The sequence below is a fragment of the Pongo pygmaeus genome, chromosome 23 (assembly GCF_028885625.2).
Source record: "Pongo pygmaeus isolate AG05252 chromosome 23, NHGRI_mPonPyg2-v2.0_pri, whole genome shotgun sequence".
In the NCBI taxonomy this organism is placed as follows: Eukaryota; Metazoa; Chordata; class Mammalia; order Primates; family Hominidae; genus Pongo; species Pongo pygmaeus.
Window position 1 is genome coordinate 55867828 of NC_085931.1, and position 25672 is coordinate 55893499.

The window sequence follows — 25672 nt, forward strand, 5'->3', positions numbered from 1 at the left end:
CTTAACAATGGCCCCCAAGGGATGCTGGCAGTTGGGATCTGTCGAAGAGAAGCTTCCTTCCATGCTGACGGCCTGCCCTGGACAGTCAGCCCACCCTGAGCTGGGCACCCTGCTCTCCAGGGGCCGTGTTAGATGGAGCTGGGAGTGGGGGTACTGGAGTGACCACTGTCCCAAACTGAGGGTTGTCCCAGCGCAGGGTCCTCTGGGTGCTGTGGGGTGGGGTGTGTTGAGCTACAGGCGGCAGATGTCTGCACATCGTGGGAGCCCCCTTCTAATGGCAGAGCTGTCTCTGGGAGGGAGCCGCTGTTGCTGGAGTAGAGGGGCGGGGACAGTGAGGGGTGCTCTGGAGGGAATTCCCTGCATGGTCCAGGAGCTGGAGGTCACAGGACGTGCCCCTGAGCCCTGCCCTTGGTTGGGAAAAGGCTGTGGTGGAACCGCGTGGGATTGGAGGACAAGGACGGAGTGGAGTCCGGGCACGTCCACTCGGCACCCGCAGGATCGCAGGCAATTCCATTGCTTTCCTGGCCTCTGCTGTCTCATCTGCCCGCCCAGCCTCACCTGGCAGTTGGGGTGGCCTAAGGGACTCCCCAGGGGAGGGCCCAGAACCAGGATGGCACAGCCCCAAGGCCTGGCAGCTCTGTCTCTCCAAAATCTATGCTGGGTGCCAACTGTTTGCCAGGCACTTCTAGATGCTGGGGTTTGGAAAGAAAACCAAGCAAACTCCCTATCTTCCTAAGTAGACAGACAAAAATCCACAGGGGTGCACACAGCAGGCTGTGGAAGCTCAAGGAACCTAACAGCAGGCAGTAGGACAGGCAATGCCAGGGTCCTGGCGAGGGGGCTGGAAGGCAGCACTGAGAGGGGGGGGTGCTCAGGGTCAGGTCTTCAGGGAGCCGGCCAGGGACATGGCTGGGGGCAGAGAGCACAGCACGTGCAAAGGCCCTGTGGTGGGAGCAAGCAAGGAGACAGGCAAGGAGGAGAGGAGCAGGGCATAAACCAGAGGCCAGAGCAAGCAGGGGCCTGTGGCCCTGGAGGCACAAGTAAGGTGAGTAGGGTGAGGCCTTCAGCTTTTGCTGAACGAGACTTAGGGCAGCAGGGGTTTTTTTTTGTTTGTTTTTTGAGACGGAGTTTCGCTCTTTCGCCCAGGCTGGAGTGCAGTGGTGTGATCTCGGCTTGCTGCAACCTCTGCCTTCTGGTTTCAAGCGATTCTCCTGCCTCAGCCTCCCAAGTAGCTGGGATTACAGGCGCCCGGATGGCAGGGTTTTAACAGCTTCGCCATCACACTAGTTGCTGGGTTGAGAAGAGACTGCAGCGGGGCAGGGGGAGAGAGCAGGTGGGTGGCAGCTGCAGGAATCCAGGGGAGATCATGGGGCTGGGACCAAGGTGATGTTGGGGTGGGCGGTGAGACTTGTCCCATCCTGCTTGTGTCCTGAGGGCGGAGCTGATGGATTTGTCAAGGACCAAGTACGCAAGGTGGGAGAAAAGAGCCAAGAGGGACTCCCAGGGTGCCGGCCCCAGCAGCCTGAAGCTCCTCTGAGATGGGGAGGTGGGAGGGACTGGCCTGGTAGAGACTGTGCAGAGCGTGACACACCCGCAGCCGTACAGTGGGCCTGGGGGTACAGACAGAAGCCAGGGGCAGGTGAAGGCCGGCTGCGGGAGATTGGAGCACAGACCTGGGCCTGGGCCTTCAGTGATTAGGTAGAAGAGAAGCAAGTCTGCAGCAGAGACTGGGGAGCAGCCACATTGGCAGAAGTGAGGTTCCAGGAGCCTCCTTTGGCAGGGGGTGTGGCCAATGTGTCCCCTGGTTCTGAGAGGTCCGGGTGATGACCGGGAGCACCCCGGGGATCTGGCCATGGGAAGTCACTACTGACCTGGTGTTCCAGAGGCGCAAAGGGGTAGGGAGCCGGATTGAAAAGAATCCAAAGAGGAAGGGAGTGAGCCACGGATGCCGAGTGTGGTCTTTTGAGTGGCCCCCAGGAGGGCTTAGGCAGAGCTGACTTGAAACCTGCTCCCCTCCTCCCAAACTATTCTCCCCAGGGCAAGCCATGAAGCGGGACCGTGTGGCAGCCCTGCACGCCCTCCACCTCTCTGTCCCCTGGGGCACCGGACCCCACTTTGGCATTAGACCCCAGCCTTTAGCCACAGCTAACTGCCCAGGGGTCAGCCCTGACCCACTTGGCCAATCAGAGCCCCCCGTGCAATGCCAGGAGCTAGGACTCAGGGGGGCTGATTCCCCGGTTTCCTGATTCCCCACCTCCCGTAGGGCAAGGTGTAAGCTCAGCGTGGCTGCAGGAGCGCCTGTACCCGCTGCTGGGGGAGAGAGACGGCGGTGATGTTGCCAGGCTGAGAGGCAGGAACCCACGAGGGAGCAGAGGGCACCACCTTGGGCTCTGCAGTGACAGGCCTGCTGGGTTTCCGAGACTTTCCACCCACAATCCTAGCCCTAAAGGGTCACCCGCCGCCTCTGAGGGCTGGGAATGGGGGTCAGCGAGTGGAGGGCACCGAGCTCTCTCCTGCTTCCCTCCCTCCATTCCTCCCTCCTCGGGGTGGGAGAGGACCCTGATTTCCAGACTCTCCAACGCTCACCTGGCTGCCCCGGGCACTCCCGAGGGCCTCTCCGCAAGGCAAGGACACCAAAACCACAGGGCTTTGAAATCATCGATCGACTTTAATGCATCGTAAAGAAGGAAAGCTACATTGGCGTATTTAAGACAAACACTTTTTCTCTATCCTCACTACCCACTGGACGGTCCTCCTTGGTCCAAAAAAAAACTAGCAATCTCAAGACACGTCGGCAGCTACCCCTCCCGGGTCCAACCTTTCATATCCTCCCCATTACACTGTTAAAACATGTAACTCAATCCATCCGCGAAGAAAACCAAACCAACAGAAAAGGAAGCTGAAGACATGGACATCGCAAGCCACGCGGTAATGCATACTTGGCACAGAGTAGCCAATATAGAAGACGTGTGCCTCACACGGTTCACTTTGTTCATCAATAAAAGAATATAAAAATCTTGTTCACCCAGTGTTAAGTGTATTAAAATAGATCTGTATCATACAGCACAGTTTCTCCCGGAGTCGTGAGAATGACAGGAGGGACCGTGGCAGCTGCGGGATTTGCCGGCCTCCTCGCTCTGCACCTCTGCGTGTGTGCATGCGTGTCTGCGGTCGTGGCCGCGTGCGATGCACACACGCGTGTTCAGTGCAATTCGGCACCATGTGATATGCTTGGGGTGGGAGCCTGTGGCTCCTGGACGCTTATCCTGTTGTGCTAAGTCCCTCAGGACCGGGATGTGGGAATGGGGCGAGGGTGACAAGCCGGCACTGCCCACCCTGGATGCAGAAGCCCTTGGCAGCAAGTCTGGTCCCCAAAGGCCGGAACCTCCCGAGGCCACCGCCCTTTCTTTCCTCCCCAACCCTCCACCTGGCTCTTAAAAAACCTGCTGGATCTTCCAGCTTGGCCAGGCTTCCCGAGGGGAGGTGTTCCCATTTGTACCTTGAAGCAGAGACTACTAGAAGCAGAAAAGGAAGTCAGCCAGTGTCCCCCCCACCGTTCACATTAAATATCTCACAATAAAAACGCCATACAAAAGTGTGAAGTTATTTTTTGGCATAGTGTGTGCACTGGCAAGGAGGGAGGAGTGGAATACTTATCGGCTCTTCCAAAGGAGACAAGAAAAGGCTTCAGTCGTTAAGTTGAATGATTCAACCCCAAAGAGAAAACCTGCCAAATGCTGTCCCCCACAACAGGGTTGCAGCTCCACTCTGCCCAGAAACTCCATGAGAAAAACGCATCAATGGCAAACTGAGTCCAAGAGATTGGCAAGAGGAAGGAGGCAGCCTTGAGGGCCCCAAAGACGGAGCAGGAAGGGCAGAGGCCCTGGCGGGGATCACTGCGGCGTCCCGGTGCCCAGACACGCTCACCTCCGACAATGTCTTTCAAGTTAAACAGCTGCAATTTGTAACCCTAATAATACTGACAGAAAGGGGCCCGGGTGGTTCTGCAAAGGCGACGGAGTGCCCCAGGCCCGCCCGCCCGCCCCAGGTGGACCTCCTAGGAGCGTGGGGCATTGGGGAACTACCTAGATCCGCTACCCCGCTTCTCGTCCCAACTACCTCTACCACTCAGCTAGTCCATGTGTTCTCAGCTCCCCCTCCCACAGGACACCAAGAGGCGGTGCCCTCAGTGGAGACTGCGTGCTGGGGGGTGTGCTTGTCCCCTCCACAGCCTCAGCCTGCCCTTCCAACGGGCCAGAGGGAGGCCGTGGAGAGCAGGGCCTGGAAGCCGGAGGCCCAGGCAGCCCCGAGGTGCCAGGGGGTGGGGCTGTGTGCCCCAGCCTGTCGTACCTCCACCTGGCTCCTAGGTACCCCCTGTGAATGTGGAGGGCACAGGGCCGCACCCCCACCTGGTCCTGGCTCTAGGCCTCTCGCCCAGCTCTTTCTCCCTCCTCTCCTCTGTCTGGTTAATTTTTGTCTGAAATTCATAGTGTTTATGAATTAAGGCCGACAGAACCCCCAGGCTGTGGAAGCAGGGTCCCAATAACTTTCCGTGGGTGTGAAGACTGGTCCCTCGGGGTCAGTTGTGGCCCTGGGGGTGCTGGACGGTGGGGTGTGTGGCTGCCACTGAGGGCTTGGTCCAGGGCCCAGCCAGCAGTGGGGCAGGGCTAGTGGTCGTCATGGTGACCTGGAGCAGCTGCTCGCCCTGTATCAGTCTCAGGAGGGCCCGCAGGCGGTCCAGGGATGACTGGGTGCCCCTCTGGCGGGCCAGCAGGCTTGTCTTCAACTCCAGGCATTTCTGTTGGGGGAGAAGGTCGGGGAAAGGGTCTTAGTATTCGGCTCTACAGCCATCCTGGGGCAGCCACTGTCTGGGCCCCTCTCTCCTCCACTACAAAGTCCTGCAAGAAACCAGGCTGAGGGCTTCACAAAAACCAGGCAGTGGTGCAAATGCAATTAAAGAGCAGCCAGACCCACAGAAGACGATGCTTGTTTTGGAACTCAGGGCTAGAAAAAGTGTGGCTCTGCCTGGGAATGTCCTTCCCATGGCTGTGATGTAACCTCCTCCCCCCCGCTAGCTGCCCACACTCTTCCTCCTCCTCCTGCTGGCCAACATGCAGCAGCCTCGGAGGCCTTTGGCTTCCCAGCCACCTTTCTGCTCTTTCTCTTGCCTGTTATGCTGTGTGGTCTTTTCCAGTCTCTCTACGTACCACCGCAACAAGGAAAAGCAGTAAGGACTGATGCCTAGAGTCCCACATCCATCTGCTCTGGGTCAAATACTGCTTGAGCAAATAACAACCTCCCCGAGATGGTTTCTAAAATGATTATAGAGACAATCACAAAGCCTCTTCATAGCATTATAGAGAGGATTCAATGAGACACTGCATTTAAAGAGCTTCCCCAGGACCCGCTACCATCACCATCCTCTAACACATCATCACCACCACTACCATCACCATTACTGTGATCATTACCACCATCACCACCACCATGATCACCATGATTACCACCGCCACCACCATCAGTGATCAGCACCATCAACACCATCATCACAACCATGATCATCACTGCCACCATCAGTGATCAGCACCATCAACACCATCACCACAACCATGATCACCATTATCACCACCACCATCACTGTGATCAGCACCATCAACACCATCACAACCATGATCACCACTGCCACCATCAGTGATCAGCACCATCAACACCATCATCACAACCATGATCACCATTATCACCACCACCATCACTGTGATCAGCACCATCAACACCATCACAACCATGATCACCATTATCACCACCACCATCACTGTGATCAGCACCATCAACACCATCACAACTATGATCACCATTATCACCACCACCATCAGTGATCAGCACCATCAACACCATCATCACAACCATGATCACCACCGCCACCACCATGTGATCAGCACCATCAACACCATCATCACAACCATGATCACCATTATCACCACCATCACTGTGATCAGCACCATCAACACCATCATCATTACCACCATCACCACCACCATGATCACCATCGTCACCACCACCACCACCATCACTGTGATCAGCACCATCATCACCACCATCACCATAAGCACCATGATAATCACCATTATCATCACCACCATCACCATCACTGGTCTGCACCATCACCACCATCATCATTACAACCATCACCATCACCATGATCACCATTATCACCACCACCACCACCATCACTGTGATCAGCACCATCACCACCATCACCACAACCATGATCACCATTATCACCACCACCACCACCATCACTGTAATCAGCACCATCACCACCATCATCATCACCACCATCACCACAACCATGATCACCATTATCACCACCACCACCACCATCACTGTAATCAGCACCATCACCACCATCATCATCACCACCATCACCGCAACCATGATCACCATTATCACCACCACCACCATCACTGTAATCAGCACCATCACCACCATCATCACCACCATCACCACAACCATGATCACCATTATCACCACCACCACCACCATCACTGTAATCAGCACCATCACCACCATCATCATCACCACCATCACCGCCACCATGGTCACCATGACCACCACCATCACTGTGATCAGCACCATCACCACCGCCATCACCATAAGCACCACTATCATCACCACCATCACCATCACTGTGGTCTGCACCATCACCACCATCATCACCATCATCATTACAACCATCACCATCACCACCATGATCACCATTATCACCACCACCACCATCACTGTGATCACCACCATCACCACCATCACCACCACCATCATCATTACTACCATCACCATATCATCACCACCACCACCATCATCACCACCATCACCATATCATCACCACCACCACCATCACCACCACCACCATCATTACTACCATCACCATATCATCACCACCACCACCATCACCACCACCACCATCATTACTACCATCACCATATCATCACCACCACCACCATCATCACCACCATCACCACCGTCATATTCCCATCACCACTATCATCACCATCCCCATTACTACCATCACCATCACCACCACCACAGCCATCATCTTCATTATCTTGTCTATCTCCATCCTATGGAGGAGGAATTATGTTCACTTTACACAAGAGGAAACAGATTCGGAGGTCAGGGCCCTGCCAAGGGGCCTGAGCAGGGGCACAGCCAGGGTGCTGTCAATCGCTTGATAAATATTTGTTGAATGAGTCACAGCGCAGCCTTCTCCACGTACTGGCTTGCTGGGGGATGCTTGGTGAGTCTGTCTTCTTCCTAGGCCTTATAGGTGAACAGTGAAGCTCTGGATCTACACCTGTGGTTCTAAGGACACATCTGCCTGCCCCCCACGCCCCGATGCACACCTGCATGGCTGAGGCCAGCCTGGATCTACATCTGTGGTTCTGAGGACATACCTACCTGCCCCCTAGGCCCCGGTGCACATCTGCAGGGCTGAGGCCAGCCTGAATCTACACTTATGGTTTGAATGACACATCTGTCTGTCCACCAGGCCCTGGCTCCTTCCTGCACTGCTGAGGCCAGCCTGGATCTACACCTGTGGTTCTAAGGACACATCTGCCTGTCCCCTAGACCCGGGGCACACCTGCAGGGCTGAGGCCAGCCTCCCCCAGGCCCCGGGGCACACCTGCACTGCTGATGTCAGCCGCCGGTCCCGCTCCTCCAGCTGCTGGTGCTCGTTCTGCAGCTCACTGCCTCGTTGCAGCAGCTTCTGCTTCTCCTCTTCTTTGACTAGAAAAGAGAAGGCCAGGTCCCTGGAGAGGGGCAGGTAAGGAGCGGCTGCGCCGTAGAGTAAATGGGAGAGGCAGAAGGGATGAAACCAAGGCCTAGGACATCCCCCTGAAGGAGCCGGTGGCTGTGGCCAAATGCACAGGACCTGGAGCCACTCTCCCCTGGCCACACCTGCCCCGGACACAGGACCGGTCCCAGGATCCCACTTTTCAGTGCTCTGGCCCGGAAGGGAATGGACCCACCTGTCCTCCCACAGGACAAGGTGAGCCCAGAGGCCTGGGTGGGGGAGGAGGGGGAGCAGGTACCCTTTCCCACTCCCCAAGGATGCCTCACCTGTCTTGTGGGTGACATAAGAGTGCACGATGGCCAGCATCCCAGTCCAGGGCACACCCTCATCTTTCTTTAAGGCCTGGGGAGCAGACGGGGAGATGAAAAAGTGGACAGGCCCTGGGACCTGCTGGGACTGTCCACACCCTGGCTGTGTAACCCTGAGGGGGCACACCCTGTCTGAGCCGCAGGGTCCTCGCCCGTGACCAGGAGCTGGGGCCACACTTGCCTCGTGGCCCGGCTCACAGGGGCTACACAGTAAGTAAGATCAGCTCCACGAGGCTGGAACATCCTGGGCCTCTCCCCCTGCTCATCACCAGGGCCCTGAACAGGCAGCAGGCTCAAATACTTCTCGAATGAATGAATGATCACCTGTCTTCCTCCCACGTCCAGAAGACCTGAGGGCAGCGGCCCCAGGCACGCCAGGGACAAATGGAGAGACTCGATGTCCCCCACACTGTGCTGAAGCGGGGAACAGAATTCTGTTCCCTCTCAACATGCCCTCAAAAAGTTGTGACCAAAAAGAAAGAAGAAAAAAGAAAGAAGCAAAAAATAATAATAATAAAATAAAAAATAAGTAAATAAAAAAAAGCTGGGCATTAATCCCAGCAGTTTGGGAGGCCAAGGTGGGAAGACTGCTTGAACCCAGGAGTTCGAGATCAGCCTGGGCAACAAAGTGAGACCCAACCTCTACAAAAAATTTAAAAATTAGCTGGCCGTGGTGGTGTGTACCTGTGGTCCCAGCTCCCCAGGAGGCTGAGGTGGGAAGATTGTTTGAGCCCCGGAGGTCAAGACTGCAGTGAGCTGTGCTCGTGCTCCTGCACTCTAGCCTGTGCAACAGACCAAGACCCTGTCTACCAAAAAAAAAAAAAAGGAAAAAAAGGATGTGACTCCCACCAGGCAGTCACAATGCAGGGGCAGGTAACCCCACAGGGAACAGCCCGACAGCAGCCCCTGCCCACCATACCCACTGCCCTTGATCCCCACAGAACCAGGGATGATGGGAACTCCCAATGGTTAATACTTGTTGAAATAAAGTATTAAAACTCCCGGGCTGGGCGCGGTGGCTCACACCTGTAATCCCAGCACTTTGGGAGGTCAAGGCGGACAGATCACCTGAGGTCAGGAGTTTGAGACCGGCCTGGCCAACCTGGTGAAACCCCATCTCTACTAAAAATACAAAAAAGTAGCCGGGCGTGGTGGCACAAGCCTGTAATCCTAGCTACTTGGGAGGCTGAAGCAGGAGAATCGCTTGAACCCGGGAGGCGGAGGTGGCAGCGAGCTGAGATCACGCCATTGCACTCCAGCTTGGGCAACAAGAGCGAAACTCCATCTCAAAAACCAAAAAAAGAAAGAGAGAAAGAAAGGTAACTCCCTATGACCACACAAGTCATGTATCTGTGGAAGGCACACTTGAAGCCAAGCACTGCTGCCACCTGCCACCCACCACACTCAGGGGCCACACTCCCAAGCGTTTTCTCCCAGGGTTTTTACTCTGCAGTTTTTCTCAGATGGCTGATTCCCAAACTATATAGCAGCTATAAAGCCTGTTTTTTATTTTTATAATTTAATTCCATATAGTGAACACGATCCAGAGAATCACACTTTTTGTAAAAACCTGTTGGATGCTGACGGAATGTCTCCCTGAGTGCAGAGCTGGGCTATTCCACCCTCTCCTGCTGCTGGGAGGAGAGGCTGCTTCCCCTCTAGTCTTTTGTAAATAAATGGTGTGGGGCTTCTCTGTGCACAAAACTTTATCCCTATTTGGATGATTTCCTTAGACTAGATTCCCCAAAGCAAGATCCAGGTTTTTAAAAGGCCATTATTGAAAGAAGGCCACCATTAGCCTCTCATGGGTAGAGGCCAGGGGCACTGCTAAACATCCCATAATAGGCCAGGCGCGGAGGCTCACGCCTATAATCCCAGCACTTTGGGAGGCTGAGGCGGGTGATCACCTGAGGTTAGGAGTTTGAGACCAGCCTGGCCAACATGATGAAACCCCCCCATCTACTAAAAATACAAAAATTATCTGGGTGTGGTGGGGGCGCCTATAACCCCAGCTACTTGAGAGGCTGAGGCAGGAGGATCACTTGAACCCAGGAGGCACAGGTTGCAATGACCCAAGACCGTGCCACTGCACTCCAGCCTGGGCAACAGAACGAGACTCCGTCTCAAAAAAAAAAAAAAAAAAAAAAAAAATCCCATAATGCACAGGACAAAGTTCCACAACCAAGGATTATCCAGCCCCAAATGTCAATGTGCTGAGGTTGAAAAAGCCTTCCTATACTCAAGCCCTTTTTTTCACCCCTCCTCTGCCCTGTCTCTCTCTGCCTACGGTGGGGACCTCCATGCCAGTCTGGGGTGAGGGGGTCACACAGCCTCCCGTACCTTCTGCTGGCACCTGGGACACACCCACACGCCCTTGGGCGCCGTCTTGAGGGGCGGCTCCAGGCAGCTGAGGTGGTAGGCCCCCGGGCAGGTGCCGCAGGGCTGCAGGTTGGCCCCTCGCCTACAGGCGGCACAGTGCTCATCGTGGGTGATCTCGTTCTGGAAGAGAAGGGAGGGCAGGAGACAGGTCAGCCACAGCTAGGTCAGCGGGGGCCGGTCAGCCAGGGCCAGGCCCAGGCAGCTGTGACTGACCTACATGTGGCCGCTCTTCTGCCAACGTTTCCCAGCAGCTCTATGGAGAGAGAGGGATAAACCCTGGAGGGCGACGGTGTGGGGTCAGGCCTGGGCACTGGGAGGAGGGGGGGCACCCACAGGGCCAGATTTACTAGAGGCTGGGGCACTGAGCATTGGAATCGGGCCTGGTGTGACTCCCATAACCTGATTCTTCTGTGCTAAGACCTGGACGCCAGGTGCGGGCAACAAGGCAGGCTGCCCTGCTGCAGCCTAGAAAACAGCCCCCTCAGGGTCTATGTTGCGCCAGAGGTCCGTGTGCTGGGAGTGGGGCCAGTGATGCATGCAGCACTCCCTCCCGGCCCCCACTGCTTAGGTGGACGCTGTCTGGAGGAGCGACGTGGCCCCGGCCAAGACCCTGTACTCGGCTCGTTGTTCACTATCCATGTGTCAACAGCATGCTCCAACTTCAGAGCTGGAAAAGACCAGAGAGCTCTCCTCTGGGATGGCCCGTGCCACAAGGACACTGGATGTCCCTGAAGGAGGGGCAACGCCCTCAGACGAGGCCTCAGAGGTCCCTATCTCCACCCCTTGTGTCATGCAAAGGCCCAGGGAGGGAAAGGCGGTTGTCACACAGGGAGGGTGAGGCAGTTGTCACACAGCAAGCTGGAGGTGGAGCCGGGACCAGCATCCAGGCGGCCTGCCTCGAAGCCGAGGCCCTTCCAAGTCTGTGGGCTCTGTGGGGACAGAGCTCAGGCTCCAGGTGTCCCCTGTCCACATGCCCGCCCTGGATGAGCACAAGATGTTTGCAGACAAACACGCCAGGCCCCCCAGCACCAACCCGTGCCATTGCAGGGCTACTGTGAAAATGACACAGCCTAACCGGAGTTGACTGCAATCATCACCTACTGCTTCTTCGAGGCTTGACCATTACAAGCATGCAGGGACAAGAATGTTCCTTTAGAATTAGATCAGAAATTCAGTGAAGAAAAACGCTGAATAAATTCTGAGATCGTGCCATGAACGAGGTCATGACCAGCCAATGTTCTGGGAATCAGGGATGTGGTGTGTGCACAGGTAGGGGGTAGGGGGTGGGGACCCCACAGGATCACAGAAATGTGGGTGTGTGGGGTGAGTCCCTGGGGATTAACAAGTCCAGCCTCTTTTCAGACGGGTAACAGAGGACCAGGGAGGGCCAGCTCTGTCCAGGTCACCCTGAGGCCAGTGGAGCCAGGGTGGAGGCCCGTGGGCACCAGCTGGCTGCTTCCAGTTGGGCCTCAGTGGCCCCTGCAGTCTCTGCATCCTCAATTCTGAGGTGGGAGGGCTCCTGTTTGAAGCTGAGAGCAGAGCCCTGTGGCAATGCCCGACTTGACGCTGCCTGGCTGGCTGGAAAGCTGGCTGAGTGTTGCACAAAGCTCTTAGCACCTAAAGGCAGAACCGAAAGGCCTTCTGCACCACTCCGGGCTCTTTCCCTCTTTCCAGGAGGGACCCTACGAGGACTGTACTGAAAATTCTCCACCCCCGAGGTGTGAAGACGGAGGGATGGGACACGTACCTTCCAGCAGGGGTCCTCATTGGCTAGCACAGGGAAGAAGGGCGGAGAACAAGTTAGTGGCCGTCAGAGGAGCACAGATAAGGACTGGAGTCCATGAGGCCTCATGTGGCAAGGGCTCTTGCCCCGGGGCATGATGGGAGCATCACAAGGCCCCCGTGATACCTGGGCTCTCACCCCAGGGCATGATGGGAATATCACAAGGCCCTGTGATACGTGAGATCTTACCCCAGGGCATGATGGGAATATCACAAGGCCCCCATTGACACCTGGGCTTTCACCCCAGGGCATGATGGGGGTATCACAAGGCCCTGTGATTACCTGGGATCTTACCCCAGGGCATGATGGGGGTATCACAAGGCCCTGTGATTACCTGGGGTCTCACCCCAGGGCATGATGGGGGTATCACAAGGCCCTGTGATTACCTGGGGTCTCACCCCAGGGCATGATGGGGGTATCACAAGGCCCTGTGATTACCTGGGCTCTCACCCCAGGGCATGATGGGGGTATCACAAGGCCCTGTGATTACCTGGGCTCTCACCCCAGGGCATGATGGGAGTAAGGATCTCAGCTCTGGTCACAGCTAGGAGCCACCATGGGAACAGCTCATGTGGCCCCTGTGCTCACTGAGGACACAGTGGCAGTGAGCTGCCCGGGGGAAGGAACCATCGCTCCAAGAACCCCTCAAAGTGACTTATTTTCAACTCTTTTTTAACTGTAATCCACTCTCATTCTAGTAAATGATACCAAACCAACATTTTAATGATTGCAAACATACATATCTTTCAGGTTCTATATCAGATCTGTCTGCAAATAATGCCACCCAGTGGGAGAACAGTTCCGGCGTCTGCACAGCTCTCGACAGCTCACAAAGTGCAGTCACACTCACCCTTCAAGTCACTGTCCCAGCTCTGAGAAGCAGGTAGCTATGGGCCCACTTTCTAGATCAGTAAACCAAGGCCCAGGGAGGGATGGTGACATGTTGAAAGCTACACAGAATCCCAGGAAGCTGGCCGTCATTTCCTGCTCGTGGGACTATGGTTTTCTAACTGAAGAGAACTGGCAGCTTCCTGCTGCTGTCTGAATTCAGGGATGTGGCTCCCTGAGGTCCTGCACTGGGGCACGGCTGGCAGAGGAGGGAGGGGCCCTGCAGACACAGGTAGAGGCCTTAGGCCAGGTTCCAGCCTGAAGATCTGGCCCAATGCCTTGTACAGAAGGAGCCCTCGGCTCCAACACACATAGCGAGGCAGAGGCAGAACTGGGCTGAGATCCCCACCCCTGTCCAGCCTGTGCACTTCCAATGCCCAGAGCAGACACAGGAGGGGGGCAAGGTGTGGGCTGAGAGGCGCCAGCCCAGCCCAGGGCTATCAGAGGCCGCCCACGTGTGGGGAAGAGAGGTTGTCTCCAGGGGAGTATGGAAGCAGCAGCACCTGGGCTGGGTCACACCTGCAGAGGCCCCATCGGTCACACTCACACCTACGGCCCAGGCTGTGGACCTCTCCCAGACCACAGCTCCAGGCTCACACACAGGCTGCAGGAGGAGCGGGGAGGTGGGAGGCTCCTCTCAGCACAGCGTCCTCACTTTCCTCTGCCCAGGTCAGCCCAGTGGGAGGCAGGCAGCCTTGCCCAGGGCCAGGTGTGGAGGACCACCCAGGATGACTCCCCACGGCCCTGAGCAGCTCTGGCAGAAGGCCTGAAGCCGGTGCTCACCTCTCGCTGTGAGGAACAGGGGGTTGTTGAGATAGTTGGAGGCCAGCCGTTTCCTCTGCAGGGACAGAAAACAAAACAACACACCCCATCGTCTGGAGACTCTCCTTGATGGTGACGCCACCCCAGGTCAGGACTCTCTCTGGGACAGGGTTCCCACCCAGGGCTCCAGGCTCTGGCTGGACACCCCCTGCCAGAGGCAGAAACAGGAGCAAATACAGGGCAGAAGCACGCAGGGATGGCTGAGGGTGGGGCAGGGTGGGGCAGGGAAGTCGGCAAAGGCTCTGCCTGCAGGAGGCCTAGGACACCCTCTCTGCACCTGTGGGTGCGTCTAGCTCAGGAAGGGCCGTCAGTGGGGCACAACAGTCACACGGTGCATGTCACATTCTCCACCTGTCTGTCTCCTGCCTCTCAACTGGGTCTGAAGTCAGGTGGAGAAATGGGTGCTATAGACTGGCTCCCCCAAATTCCACTTCTTGGCATGTGGCCTTAAACATCACATGTGGACAAAGGTTTCTGGAACATTCCAGAAGAGCAGCCTTAGTCCTGGCTTTGGCAACCACAGGCCACACCGGTCTAAACCTTGGTTCAAAGTGGCTTTGGCTGTGGCTGTTGTAACACTGTGTGGCCAGATTTGACACCATTTCTCTCGGTGTGGTCAGGCTGTGGACCTGGGGAAGGGCCCCCTCAGGCTGTGTGCCTGTTCCAGGCTCAGGGTCGGGGGGCCTTGGGTTGACTCCTGACCTGCTTACACCGTCTCTGGCCCTGGCCTCAGACTTGGGAGCCTAGCAAGGGTAATGCCTCGTCCACAGAGCAGCCCACATTTTCAGGAAAGAACAAATCAAAAGGAATGAAGCCCTCCCTGTCTGGAGAACACACCATTTCCTTGGGTGGAGGCTGAAAACACTTCCACGATGTTCTTACAAAGGGTCCGAGTCGGGGGACAGGGCTTGCTCAGATGAAGGAAGAGGAAGTGAATGGTATGAAACGGCCCACGTGGAGCACGTTCTCGGAACAGGAGCAGGGCAGGCAGAAGCAGAGGAAAGGCGTGGACAGGCTGACCAGGCCAGAGGATGCCCCACGGTGGGCTCTCCCCACGGACAGGGCAATTGCAGAGCCTGGAACTGGCTGCCACTCTGCAAAATGCCTCCCTCCCACTTGAACTCAGGTTCCCAAGACATGGATTCTGGGCAGTGGCCCAGACTAGCCCGCACCCTGGGAAGTGAGACAGCACTTTCCTCACCTTCCTCCAGATCTCACAGAGCTGGCGTCTGCAACATACCAGGCACTGACCTCAGGGGACATCGTTTCCCTCAGGACAACTGCCCCAAGCTCTGGACTTCGGAGCTCTAAGGAAACGGCTTCCATCCCAGAGAAAGACTCTAAGACGCTGCCCCTAAGAAAGCCCTGAGCCTCTGAGCTAAAGGTCCCAACAGACCCTGCAGAGCTGGCTTTGGGGAGATGACATTAGGATTTTAACCTAAGAATTTTGGACTGTCATTTACAAGGGCAGGATGGTGTCATTTATGATCTGGTTTCTCCCTGGGGACATGCTCATGGGAGAGGCCCTCGTGCTCCCCTACGGCATCCTTAAGTCCCAACCCTGCTGCACTGGACCAATTTTGGTGCAGGCTCTCCGATTCCCACCCCCATCCCTGGGGATGGATGCTCCAACTGGGAGTAGGGAAGGGCACTGGCCACGCCCACCCAGCCCCTTCTGGGCCTTTCTTTATGGTGCCTGCCTGCTCCAGGCTGTGCACATCCTCAGCCTCTCCCAGCCATAAGCCCACTGCACAGGCTCTAGACGAGGTGTGAGGTGGTCCAGGAAGGCCGGGGTGTCCAGCCCTGCCTGTGACCAGAGATTTGCCTCATCATTCAGGCAAATGAACTCGGAGGTGATGAGAGAGATATGATTTACAGTCACTCCCCAGCCCCACTCCCAGGAGGGATAGACGAGGGGGGTAGTTAGGAAAGCGAATGAGGGAGGCCCTGGGACTTTTCCTGGAGGCTGTGCACTGGGAACCTCCACCCTCCTGGTGCCATGGGGCTGGCGGGTCCCCCACCTCGGTCTCCAGGAGGCCGCTGTAGGCAGGGTTGGCTGTGCTTCTTCTCTTCCGCTCCTGTCGCTTGCTCTGGATTTCTGGAAAGGCACAGACACAGCGGTTACTGGGTCCTGCCTGCCCTGGGAACCCCAAATGCTTCCTTGCCAAGCCCTGGGCACCACCATCCCCTCCTGCTCTGAAGCCTGTCTGCTCAGCATCCATGCCACAGAGTGGCCCAGGGTGGGTTAGGGCCTCCAGGAATCACTGACTCCATGGCAGGACAGCTCTGGTGGCCTCAGGCTGAATGACAGATTGGTGGGAGGCTGGCAGGTACCCAGAATCCAGGTGCCCACTCTTAGCATGGGGTCCTCTTTGTGTGTCCCTATCCGGCTCATGGCCATTATTTGGGACCCGCAGGATGGCAGAGACCCACAGGTCCGGTGATACCCACAGGTCCGGTGATACCCACTGGTCCGGTGATACCACTGGTCCAGTGATACCCACTGGTCCGGTGATACCACTGGTCCGGTGATACCCACTGGTCCGGTGATACCCACTGGTCTGGTGATACCCACTGGTCCGGTGAGCTGCAGGGTGAGGCTCCCAGCTCCCGGAAGCCCAGGAGCAAGCCTCTATCCAGGAGGCCTCTGCCCCAATGCAGCCCCCAGCAGGAATCCTTCGCATGCGAGCGAGAGGGGGCACGGCCACACTGACGGTGTTTTCTTTTCCTTTTTCTTTGCTTTGGCCCCCAGGCGGGACCCATGACCTGCCTCTCCGTGTGCAGCTGTGCTAGCGTCTTCTAATCTCTGTCTCCCAGACCTAGTTTTGCTTTTTAAACCTTTTCAATATTATTCAGCCTGTTTTCTGTAAGGCACTCAGACCTTCTGTGGAATAACACAGGGTCTAAAGAAAGAAAGAATTAAGGCTATCACAGCAGAGGTTGGGGAGAGGTTTCTAAATGAGGACTATTTATAAAACCAATAATGATCACGCCTATTAGGAAAGCACTTTTTGCTCAGTCCCTCACCAACCTCACAAAGTTTACAGGCGCAGTTTTCCCCGTGTTGCAGATGAGGAAACTGAGGTTCGGAGTGGGGAAGGACCTTGCCTAGGGACTCCGGCCAGTGCACAGGCGGGACTTGAGCATAAGACTTCTGTCCCCACAGCTCCATGCAGCCTCCGTGGTGCTGTGGTTTCGGTCGGAGATTAAACCGTTCCCAAAGGCAAGCCGAGGGCAGCGGGGTTCATCACACTCAAGATCACACCATCAGGTGGTGAGCTCACAGATGTTCTTATGAAGGAAGCTTGGCTGGAGGGTAATGCCTTCCAACCATGCATGCAGAAGGGTGAGGAACGCCAGGGGCAAGGGTTGCTTGCAGGGGTCTTCCCTGCCCAGGGGTCTGGAAGGCTGAGGCTCTTCCCTGGCCCTCCCCACCTGGCTGCTGCCAGGGAGCAAGTCGGACCCAGGGGACATAAACGGAGACGGCTGTCTTCTCGGAGCCTGCATGGCAGGCTGGGGTCCCCGCGCGCTGGGCTCTGCTGAGCTCGGGAAGGCTTGCTCTGCTCCCACTTGCCCCGGATGAGCTGTGTGACCACAGCCAGGTCTCTCCCCTCCCCTGGGCTTCGTTGGCTCACCTGCTGCAATGGAGAGAAACTCTACCTTCAAGACTGCTAGTGCCTTGGGCACTGCAGGGGTTCACTTCATTCCCTCTTGCTTTGAAGGAGAGGAACGTTGGGCGAACCTTCCTGCATCCAGGTTTAGCAGGGTACGTGCTTTCCCTTTATAAAACGCCTTTGCGGGTGAGGTGGGTGTGGTGGAAAACGTTCTGGGTTGGGAGTCAGGAGGCCTGGATTCCAGCCTGGGCCTGGTATCAACTGGCCCTGGGACCCTGGGCAAGTGAATCAGCTTCCCTGGCCTCGGCTTCCCCATGGGGGCTTCCCCAAGGGGGCTGGTTTCGAGGCTTCCCAGGCCCTAAGATTCTAGGATGATGTTCACGGCTCACTTGAGATTGCCCTCATCAATCTGCGATGATATTCACGGCCCACGTGAAGCTGCCCTCATCTGTAAGGTCACACAGCCCCTTCGTAGAGTCACAGTGCCCTGTCTGCTCAAATAAACTACTGTTCCAATTTTGACGGACACATTTGGTGGCACACATGAAGTCCGCACGCTAGTTTGACGCAGGGGAGCTGGTGGTCAGCTCTCCCACTGTGCTGGGCACTGCTTCCGACAATCCCCCGAGGACAGTTCGGCCATTACCCATTTTACACATGAAGAGACTGAGACACACAGAAGTAACCTGCCCACACTTGAGAAAGTGGTGGGGCCGGGTAGTCTGCCTCTTGTCATTTCCCTGTGTTGAGGGCAGAGAGCCCACAGGGTCCCTCCGCTGAAACAAGGAAGTGCCACAGTGGGTTTTGTGCATAGTCATGGAGCCAGGGCGAGCCTGGAAGGTTTCTCTGTCTTGTTCGTCTTTGATGACAGCCACCCAGCCTCAGGCACTTGGGGCAGACCTCCTGGGAGGTGGTTTATACACAGACACTGCCATCAGAGCCAGGACATCCTGAGATCCACTGCAGCAGTGTGAGGCCACGCTCTACCCATATCAGCTGCTGCTGAAGCCCAGACCACCCGTCATCACACCTGGCCCCCAACACCCTGGCTTTCGGGTCAGTCCCAGCCCAACCTGCTGCTACCTGGATCCTTCCTTACCTTCCAAGTGTTCCGTGGTAACCAGGCCTAGCGCTACCATGAAGGCGATTTTCTGGGGGAAGGAACAGACAAAGGAGCATTAACACAACTGTCAACGTTCATTCATGCACTCAACAAACATCTGCTGTGGCAGGTGCAGGGCGATACCTCATGGGTGCCCCAACCGCAGAGGCCTCCAACTCTAGATGCCAAGTCAGTTTCTAAGAAACGTGGGGAAATAGGATTCCCAAAGAAAGTATCTACAGCTCAATTTGGAGGGGCTCCTTGAAAACACTGGATACACGTATTCAAACATACTTTAAGGGGCTAAGGTGCACATAGCTGGGCTACTCCTTATGGGTGCCCCAACCGCTAAGGCCCCCAACTCCAGACACCAAGTCAGTTTGTAAGAAACATAGGGAAATAGGATTCCCAAAGAAAGCACCTACAGCTCAATTTGGAGGGGCTCCTTGAAAACACTGGATCCACGTATTCAAACATACTTTAAAGAGCTAAGGTGCACATAGCTGGGCTAATCACTGTCACATAATACATCACTGGTTCATAACACATTTGCATCGTTGGTCCTTTCACGGCTTTCATTTTATTTAATAATAAATTGAAATCATGAACCTACTAATAAACTCAAAACCTGACACTTGACCCATAAATTGCATCTCTCTGTGTTCCTCCCCTTATCTCATTCTTTTCACCCTCATTTCTAGTGATCTTAATCCTTCTCCAGTTTTGTAATGACCATTTCCTTGACTTTGTATACACATGCATATATTTCTATCACTTATGAAACAGGGTGGCACTTAGTTTTATCTTTTTTTTTTTTTTTTTTTTGAGACAGGGTCTCACTCTGTCGCCTAGACTGGAGTGCACTGGCGTAATCACAGCTCACTGCAGCTTCAATCTCTGGGGCTCAAGTGATCCTCCTACCTCAGCCTCCCGAGGAGCTGGGGACCACAGATGTGCACCACCGTGCCCAGCTAATTTTTCTATTTTTTGTTGAGATGGAGTTTTGCCATGTTGCCCAGGCTGGTCTTGAACTCCTGGGTACAAGCCTGCCCCAGCCTCCCAAAGTGCTGGGATTATAGACATGAGCCACCATACCCAGCCCTTGCCTGTTTTTGACTTGTGAAAAGTTCATGACACTGTATTGTCTACAGAGCTCACTAGGGCTTTTTTTTTTTTTCATTTGACATTCTTCGGTGGTGGAAGGCAGAATCTAGAATGGCCCCCGAGCCCCTACCCTGCGGTGTAGCCACCCCGTATCATTCCCTGCCTTGAGTGTGGGCAGGATTGAAAATACCACGGGAAAAGGTAACATCACAGGGCAAAGAGGTGCCGGAGCCACTCCTGTGGCGTATGATGTTACATAAGACCCCTGTTGGTGACGGGAGTGAGGCTCTCTTGCTGGCCTTGAGAGACAGCCTGCCAGGAGTTCTGCAGCCACCACGCTGTAAGAAGACCAACTCCTGGAGCCTCACTCAGGGCTGGCCACAGAGTAGGTGCGCGTGAGTATTTGATGAATCTGTGAGTCAATATTTCCTTGTCTGGGATATGACTTGCAATATATTTTCCCCGCTTATCTTTTATTTATGGGGCTGGCTTATTTACTGTGATGTCAGATTTCCAGGGAAGTTGCAAGACTCATTCCTGAGAGTTCCTGTATACCCCACACCCAGTTCATCACAACTAAAGAACCAACATTGGCAACATTATTATCAGCTAAAACCCATACTTTATTTGGATTTCTTTAGTCTTTTTGTTTTTTTAGAGACAGAGTCTCACTCTGTCAACCAGGCTGGAGTACAGTGGCATAATCATAGCTCACTGCAGCCTCAAACTCCTGGGCTCAAGCAATTCTGCCTCAGCCTCCCAAGTAACTGAGACTACAGGTGCACGCCACCACACCCAGCTAATTTTTAAATTTTTTGTAGAGATGAGGTCTTGCTACATTGCCCAGGCTAGTCTCAAACTCTTGCCTTCAAGTGATCCTCCCACCTCTGCCTCTGGAAGCACTGGGATTACAGGTGTGAGCCACTGTGCCCAGCCCTTTGTTTTTCTGTCCCAGGATCCCACATGATATTTAGATATCATGCCTCCTTACACTCTTCTGGGCTGTGAGAGTTTCTCAGCTTGCCTTTTTCTGATGACCTGGACAGCTTGAGGAGGACTGGTCAGGTATTTTGCAGAGCCACCCTCAATTGGGATTTGTCTGATATTTTCCTCATAAGTGGACTGGGGTGGTAGGTTTGGGGGAGGAAGACCACAGAGGTAACACACCTTCTCATCACATCGCAGCAAGGGCGCAGACCACCCACCTGACTCATCGCTGCTGGTGACCCTGGTCGCTGGCTGAAGTGTGTCTGCCAAGCTCCACTCGGCAAAGCCACCCTTTCTGTGCCCGCCCGGTGCCCCCAGCCCATACTTGTTGGGAGTAAGTAACCATGGGCAGCTCACACTTAAGGAGCTGGGAATCAGGCTCCACTCAGGCGGGGCTTTTTTCATTTTGTTGCCATGCATCTAGATGTTTTTAAAAGGAGTATCGATTTTTAAATTGTAGTAAACATTTTAAAATGTATCAATTTTTAATTTTTAAAATTTTAAATTGTAATAAAAACTTATCAATATTTTCTTTTGCAGTGTTTTGATTTTTTGGATCCTGGCTAGAGGTACTGAGGTAATAAAATAATTTTAGTCTCTATAGCTTCACCTTTTACATTTAAATTTTTGATCCATTTGGAGCAGATCCTGGTGTGCCCGGTGGGAAGTCGGGGCTCACTGCTTTCTGTATGGCCACCATTCGTTCCAATACCATTTACTGAAAATTCCATCTTCCCATGTTTCACTGACTTAAGGAGCCACTTTAATCATATACTAAATTATCATAGATCTATTTGGGTCTATTTCTGGGCCTTCTATTTTGTTCCTTAAATCTGCCTCTCTAGGAGCTCCTGCCACACGTTCAGTTCTCAAGGCTTTAGGGTCTATTTTAATATCCGGGAGGATGAGAATATCCCTTCACTGTTTTTCCTGTTCAGTTTCCTGGCTCTTCTTATTTTTTCATGTGAAACTTAGAAACCATCTTAGGGAACTCTGAGAATGAGGGAATCAGTTGGTGGATTTCCTGGAATGTTAAAATTATAAATTAACTTTGGGCATAATGACAGTTTTATATTATTAAGTTTTCCTACTTAAATCTATGACATGCCCCTCTGTTCTTATTCTTTTTTTTTTTTTTTTTTTTGAGACGGAGCTTAGCTCTTGTCACCCAGCCTGGAGTGCAGTGGCATGATCTCGGCTCACTGCAATCTCCGCCTCCTGGTTTCAAGCTATTCTCTTGCCTCAGCCTCCCACGTAGCTGGGATTACGGATGCCTGCCATCAAGCCCGGCTAACTTTTGTATTTTTAGTAGAGACGGGGTTTCACCATGTTGGCCAGGCTGGTCTCGAACTCTTGACCTCAAGTGATCTGCCTGCCTCGCCTCCCAAAGTGCTAGGATTACAGGCGTGACCCACCACACCCAGCCTCTTCTTTCTTCTCTTTCTCCTTTCTTTTCTTCCTTCTTCTCCTCCTTTCCCTCCTTCTGTCTTGAGGGGTTTAAATTTTTTCCTCAAATATACATTGAATATTCTTATTATGTTTATTCTTGGCATTTAATCTTTTTGCTGCAATCGTAAATGGGGTTGTGTATAAAGCTTCTAACAGGTTACTGTGTTGCTATGAAGATTAGTGATATTTTTACATTAATTTTACACCCTGCTGCAGTGCCAAATTCTCTTATTGTCTGCAGCTTTTTCAGCAATTCTCTTGGGTTTTCCAGATCATCTCGAATAGTTTACTCCTTTCCGATTTTTACTTCTCTGCTGTTAAAAATAGTTCTCTTTAATTTTTCAGCTGTAAAGGGTATTTTCTGATTCATTTAAAGTCCTAACTGCTACAGATAAGCTAATCTGAGAACTCTTTCCACTTCCCACCTTCTTTCCCTCCTTCTCCTCTCAATTTTACTTAAATGAATCTTTTATATATTATCGGAGCACATCATATTTAAACTCTTTCCCTTCTTTTCCTCTCAATTTTACTTAAATGAATCTTTTATATATTATTGGAGCATATCATATGTAAACTCTATTCTGACATCCTCACCCACAGTTAAATACATTTGATGCTCACCCCAGTGCTGGTACCAAAGTTTCCCCATGTCTCTTGGTTGCTTGGGTTTGGGTCTCCAGCAGTTTCTCATAAATGGCTCATGGAACATTTCCTGAGCTCTCCAAAGATTTACAACATTTTTTTGTCGCCCAGACTGGAGTGTAGTGGCACGATCTTGGCTCACTACAACCTCCACCTCCTAGGCTACAGCGATTCTCCTGCCTCAGCCTCCTGAGTAGCTGGGATTACAGGCGCCTGCCACCACTCCCAGCTAATTTTTGTATTTTTACTAGAGATGGGATTTCACCATGTTGGCCAGACTGGTCTCAAACTCCTGACCTCAAGTGATCTGCCCGCCTCGGCCTCCTAAAGTGCTGAGGTTACAGGCATGAGCCACTGCACCCGGTTAGATTTACAACTTTTTATCTGGAGCCTTTAAACTTGAAGGACAGCTTGGCTGCATATGAAATCCTTGGCTCATTCTTTCTTTCCTTTATTATCTTGCAGATGTTACTCTAGTGTATTCTGGAATTAAATGTGGCTGTGGAAAAGTGAGACACCAGCTTAACTGCTTTCCCTCTAAAGTGACTCTTTTTTTTTTTTTTTTTTTGGCCTGGATGCCTACAGGATTCTTTTGTTTCCACAGTCAGTCAGTAACTTCACTGGGTGTGTCTCAGCATTGCACATTTTCCCCCTGGAGCACACATCAGCTGTCCCTGGGACCCAATGTGTCCTTTCAAGATGCAGATTATAAAGTCTTTTTAAAAGTTCAGGACACTTTCCTTGAATTATATTTCAAAAAGTGAAGCATCAACATACCATGAAAAGTGGGGTCTGTCAAATTCAATCCTGTGAGATGTGCACTCACATAGGTGGAAGATCAGTGGAGCAGCTGAGGGGGCTGCAGAGCTGCCTGACTGGGAATTCTGGGGCCATCCAGTAGCTCGGCCAATCAGTACCAGCCTGGCAGCAGTCTGGTGCCACCTGGTTCAAATATCACTTCTGGACCCTGTGTCTGATTAACTGGACAGTGGCAGGGACTCTAGGATGCCCTGAGCTGCTGGCAGCCGTTTTACTGGCCTGACCTGGGAAGGCTGGGCTGGGAGAACACTGGGAATGTGGTGCCTCTGCTTCCTCACATCATCTTCTCCTCCCCGAGTCCCCTCCACTGACACTCATTTGAGGACAGGTTATGAACAGGAAACAGGAGCCAATGCCAACCACAGGACAGCCAAATTCACCTCACTGCAGGAAATTATGGAAACGTTTTTGTCATTCTGGTTTCCTTCTTTGATGCCTCCCATTATACATGTGTTGTATCTTCTTTGCTTGCCTCCTGTAGGTTTCACTTACTCTGAAACTTAAAAACTCATTATTGAGTTCTCTTTCCCGTCTTGCAAGATGGTGAGAAGTGGGATACTGAGGAGAAGAAACCCGAAGCCAAGAAAGCTGATGCTGGTGGCAAGGTGAAAAGGGGGAACCTCAAAGCTAAAAAGCCCAAGGGGGAAGCCCCATTGAAGCTGAAATCCCATCCTTGTCAGAGGAATTGACAGATATTCCCAATCTGCTATGTATTCCAAAAAGGCTGTGTACAAGAGGAAGTACTCGGCCGCTAAATCCAAGGTTGAAAAGAAAAAGAAGGAGAAGGTTCTTGCAACTGTTACAAACAGCTGGTGGTGACAAGAATGACGGTACCCAGCTGGTTCAACTTCACAAAATGCCTAGATATTCTCCTACTGAAGATATGCCTTGGAAGCTATTGAGCCATGGCAAAAACCCCTTCAGTCAGCATGGGAGAAAATTACAAGCCAGCATCACCCCCGGGACCTTCTGATCATCCTCACTGGGCACCACAGAGGCAAGAGGGCGGTTTTCCTGAAGAGCCGGGCAGTGGCTGTTACTTGTGTCTGGACCTCTGGTCCTCAATTGAGGACACACCAGAAATTTGCCATTGCCACCTCAACCAAAATTGGTATCAGCAATGTGAAAATCCCAATACATCTTACTGATGCTTAATTCAAGCAGCAGCAGCTGCAGAACCCCAGACGCCAGAAAGATGAGCTCTTCGACACAGAAACAGAGAAGTACAAGATTACAGGGCAGCGCAAGGTTGATCATCAAAAAGCTGTAGACTCACAAATTTTACTGAATATCAAAGCTCAGCTCCAGGGCTACCTGAGATCTGTGTTTGCCCTGATGAGTGGAGTTTATCCCTCACAAATTGGTGTTCTAAATTTCTTAAGAAGAACCTAATAAAGGATATATAAAAATAAAATAACTATTTTTTGAATTTCGTATACTTTTCCCCCTTCTGCCTCTGGTGTCCCTTACCATGTCTTCTGCTGTATCCATGGCCCTCTGTGTTCATTCAGCTATGCATCCATTTCTGGGATGGTTTTATGTTTTCATGAATAATTCCAGCTCATGGTTAATTCTCTCCAGTAATTTAGCAACTTAGCCATCTCTTCCGTAAATCTGTGTATTTTACCCGTGTAGTTTCCTTCTTAGTGCTGATTGTTTTATTAAGTTTCTTTTTTTAAAAAAATCACAGCAGGGTATCAAACTTTTTTCCTAGTATTCTTTATCTTATGGTAAAAATAGCTTCTCTTTCCTGTATTTTTTGCTTATAGCAGCTTCATATTGATGTTTTGTTGTTAAACATAACTAAATGAGCCGAATTTTCCTATACTGGAGATTTGTAGCAGGTGGGAAAGGGATTATATTAGCCTTCTAGAGGCAACTCAAAGGCTCTGCCTCTCCTGCCAAGGCAATTGACTTCATTCT

The 25672-nt window shown here is 53.0% G+C and overlaps 1 protein-coding gene and 1 pseudogene across 5 annotated transcripts in view; one reads left to right on the top strand and one right to left on the bottom strand.

The window, feature by feature from the left end:
• Window positions 1-2648: 2648 nt before the first annotated feature.
• PHF21B (PHD finger protein 21B) overlaps window positions 2649-25672 on the bottom strand; it is a 130979-nt gene continuing 107955 nt past the window's right edge. For 3 of the 5 annotated variants that reach the window (XM_054469869.2, XM_054469870.2, XM_063663307.1), the window contains 8 exons: window positions 18746-18797; window positions 16054-16130; window positions 13994-14048; window positions 12287-12309; window positions 10501-10659; window positions 8119-8194; window positions 7682-7785; window positions 2649-4798 (listed from right to left, as the gene is read on the bottom strand). In XM_054469869.2, the coding sequence (XP_054325844.2) occupies window positions 4580-4798; window positions 7682-7785; window positions 8119-8194; window positions 10501-10659; window positions 12287-12309; window positions 13994-14048; window positions 16054-16130; window positions 18746-18797 (765 nt within the window). In that variant the 3' untranslated portion in view covers window positions 2649-4579. The remainder of the gene's footprint in view (window positions 4799-7681; window positions 7786-8118; window positions 8195-10500; window positions 10660-12286; window positions 12310-13993; window positions 14049-16053; window positions 16131-18745; window positions 18798-25672) is intronic. The other 2 variants (XM_054469871.2, XM_054469872.2) reach the window with 1 other exon arrangement.
• On the top strand, window positions 20102-25141 carry LOC129023648 (large ribosomal subunit protein eL6-like; annotated as a pseudogene).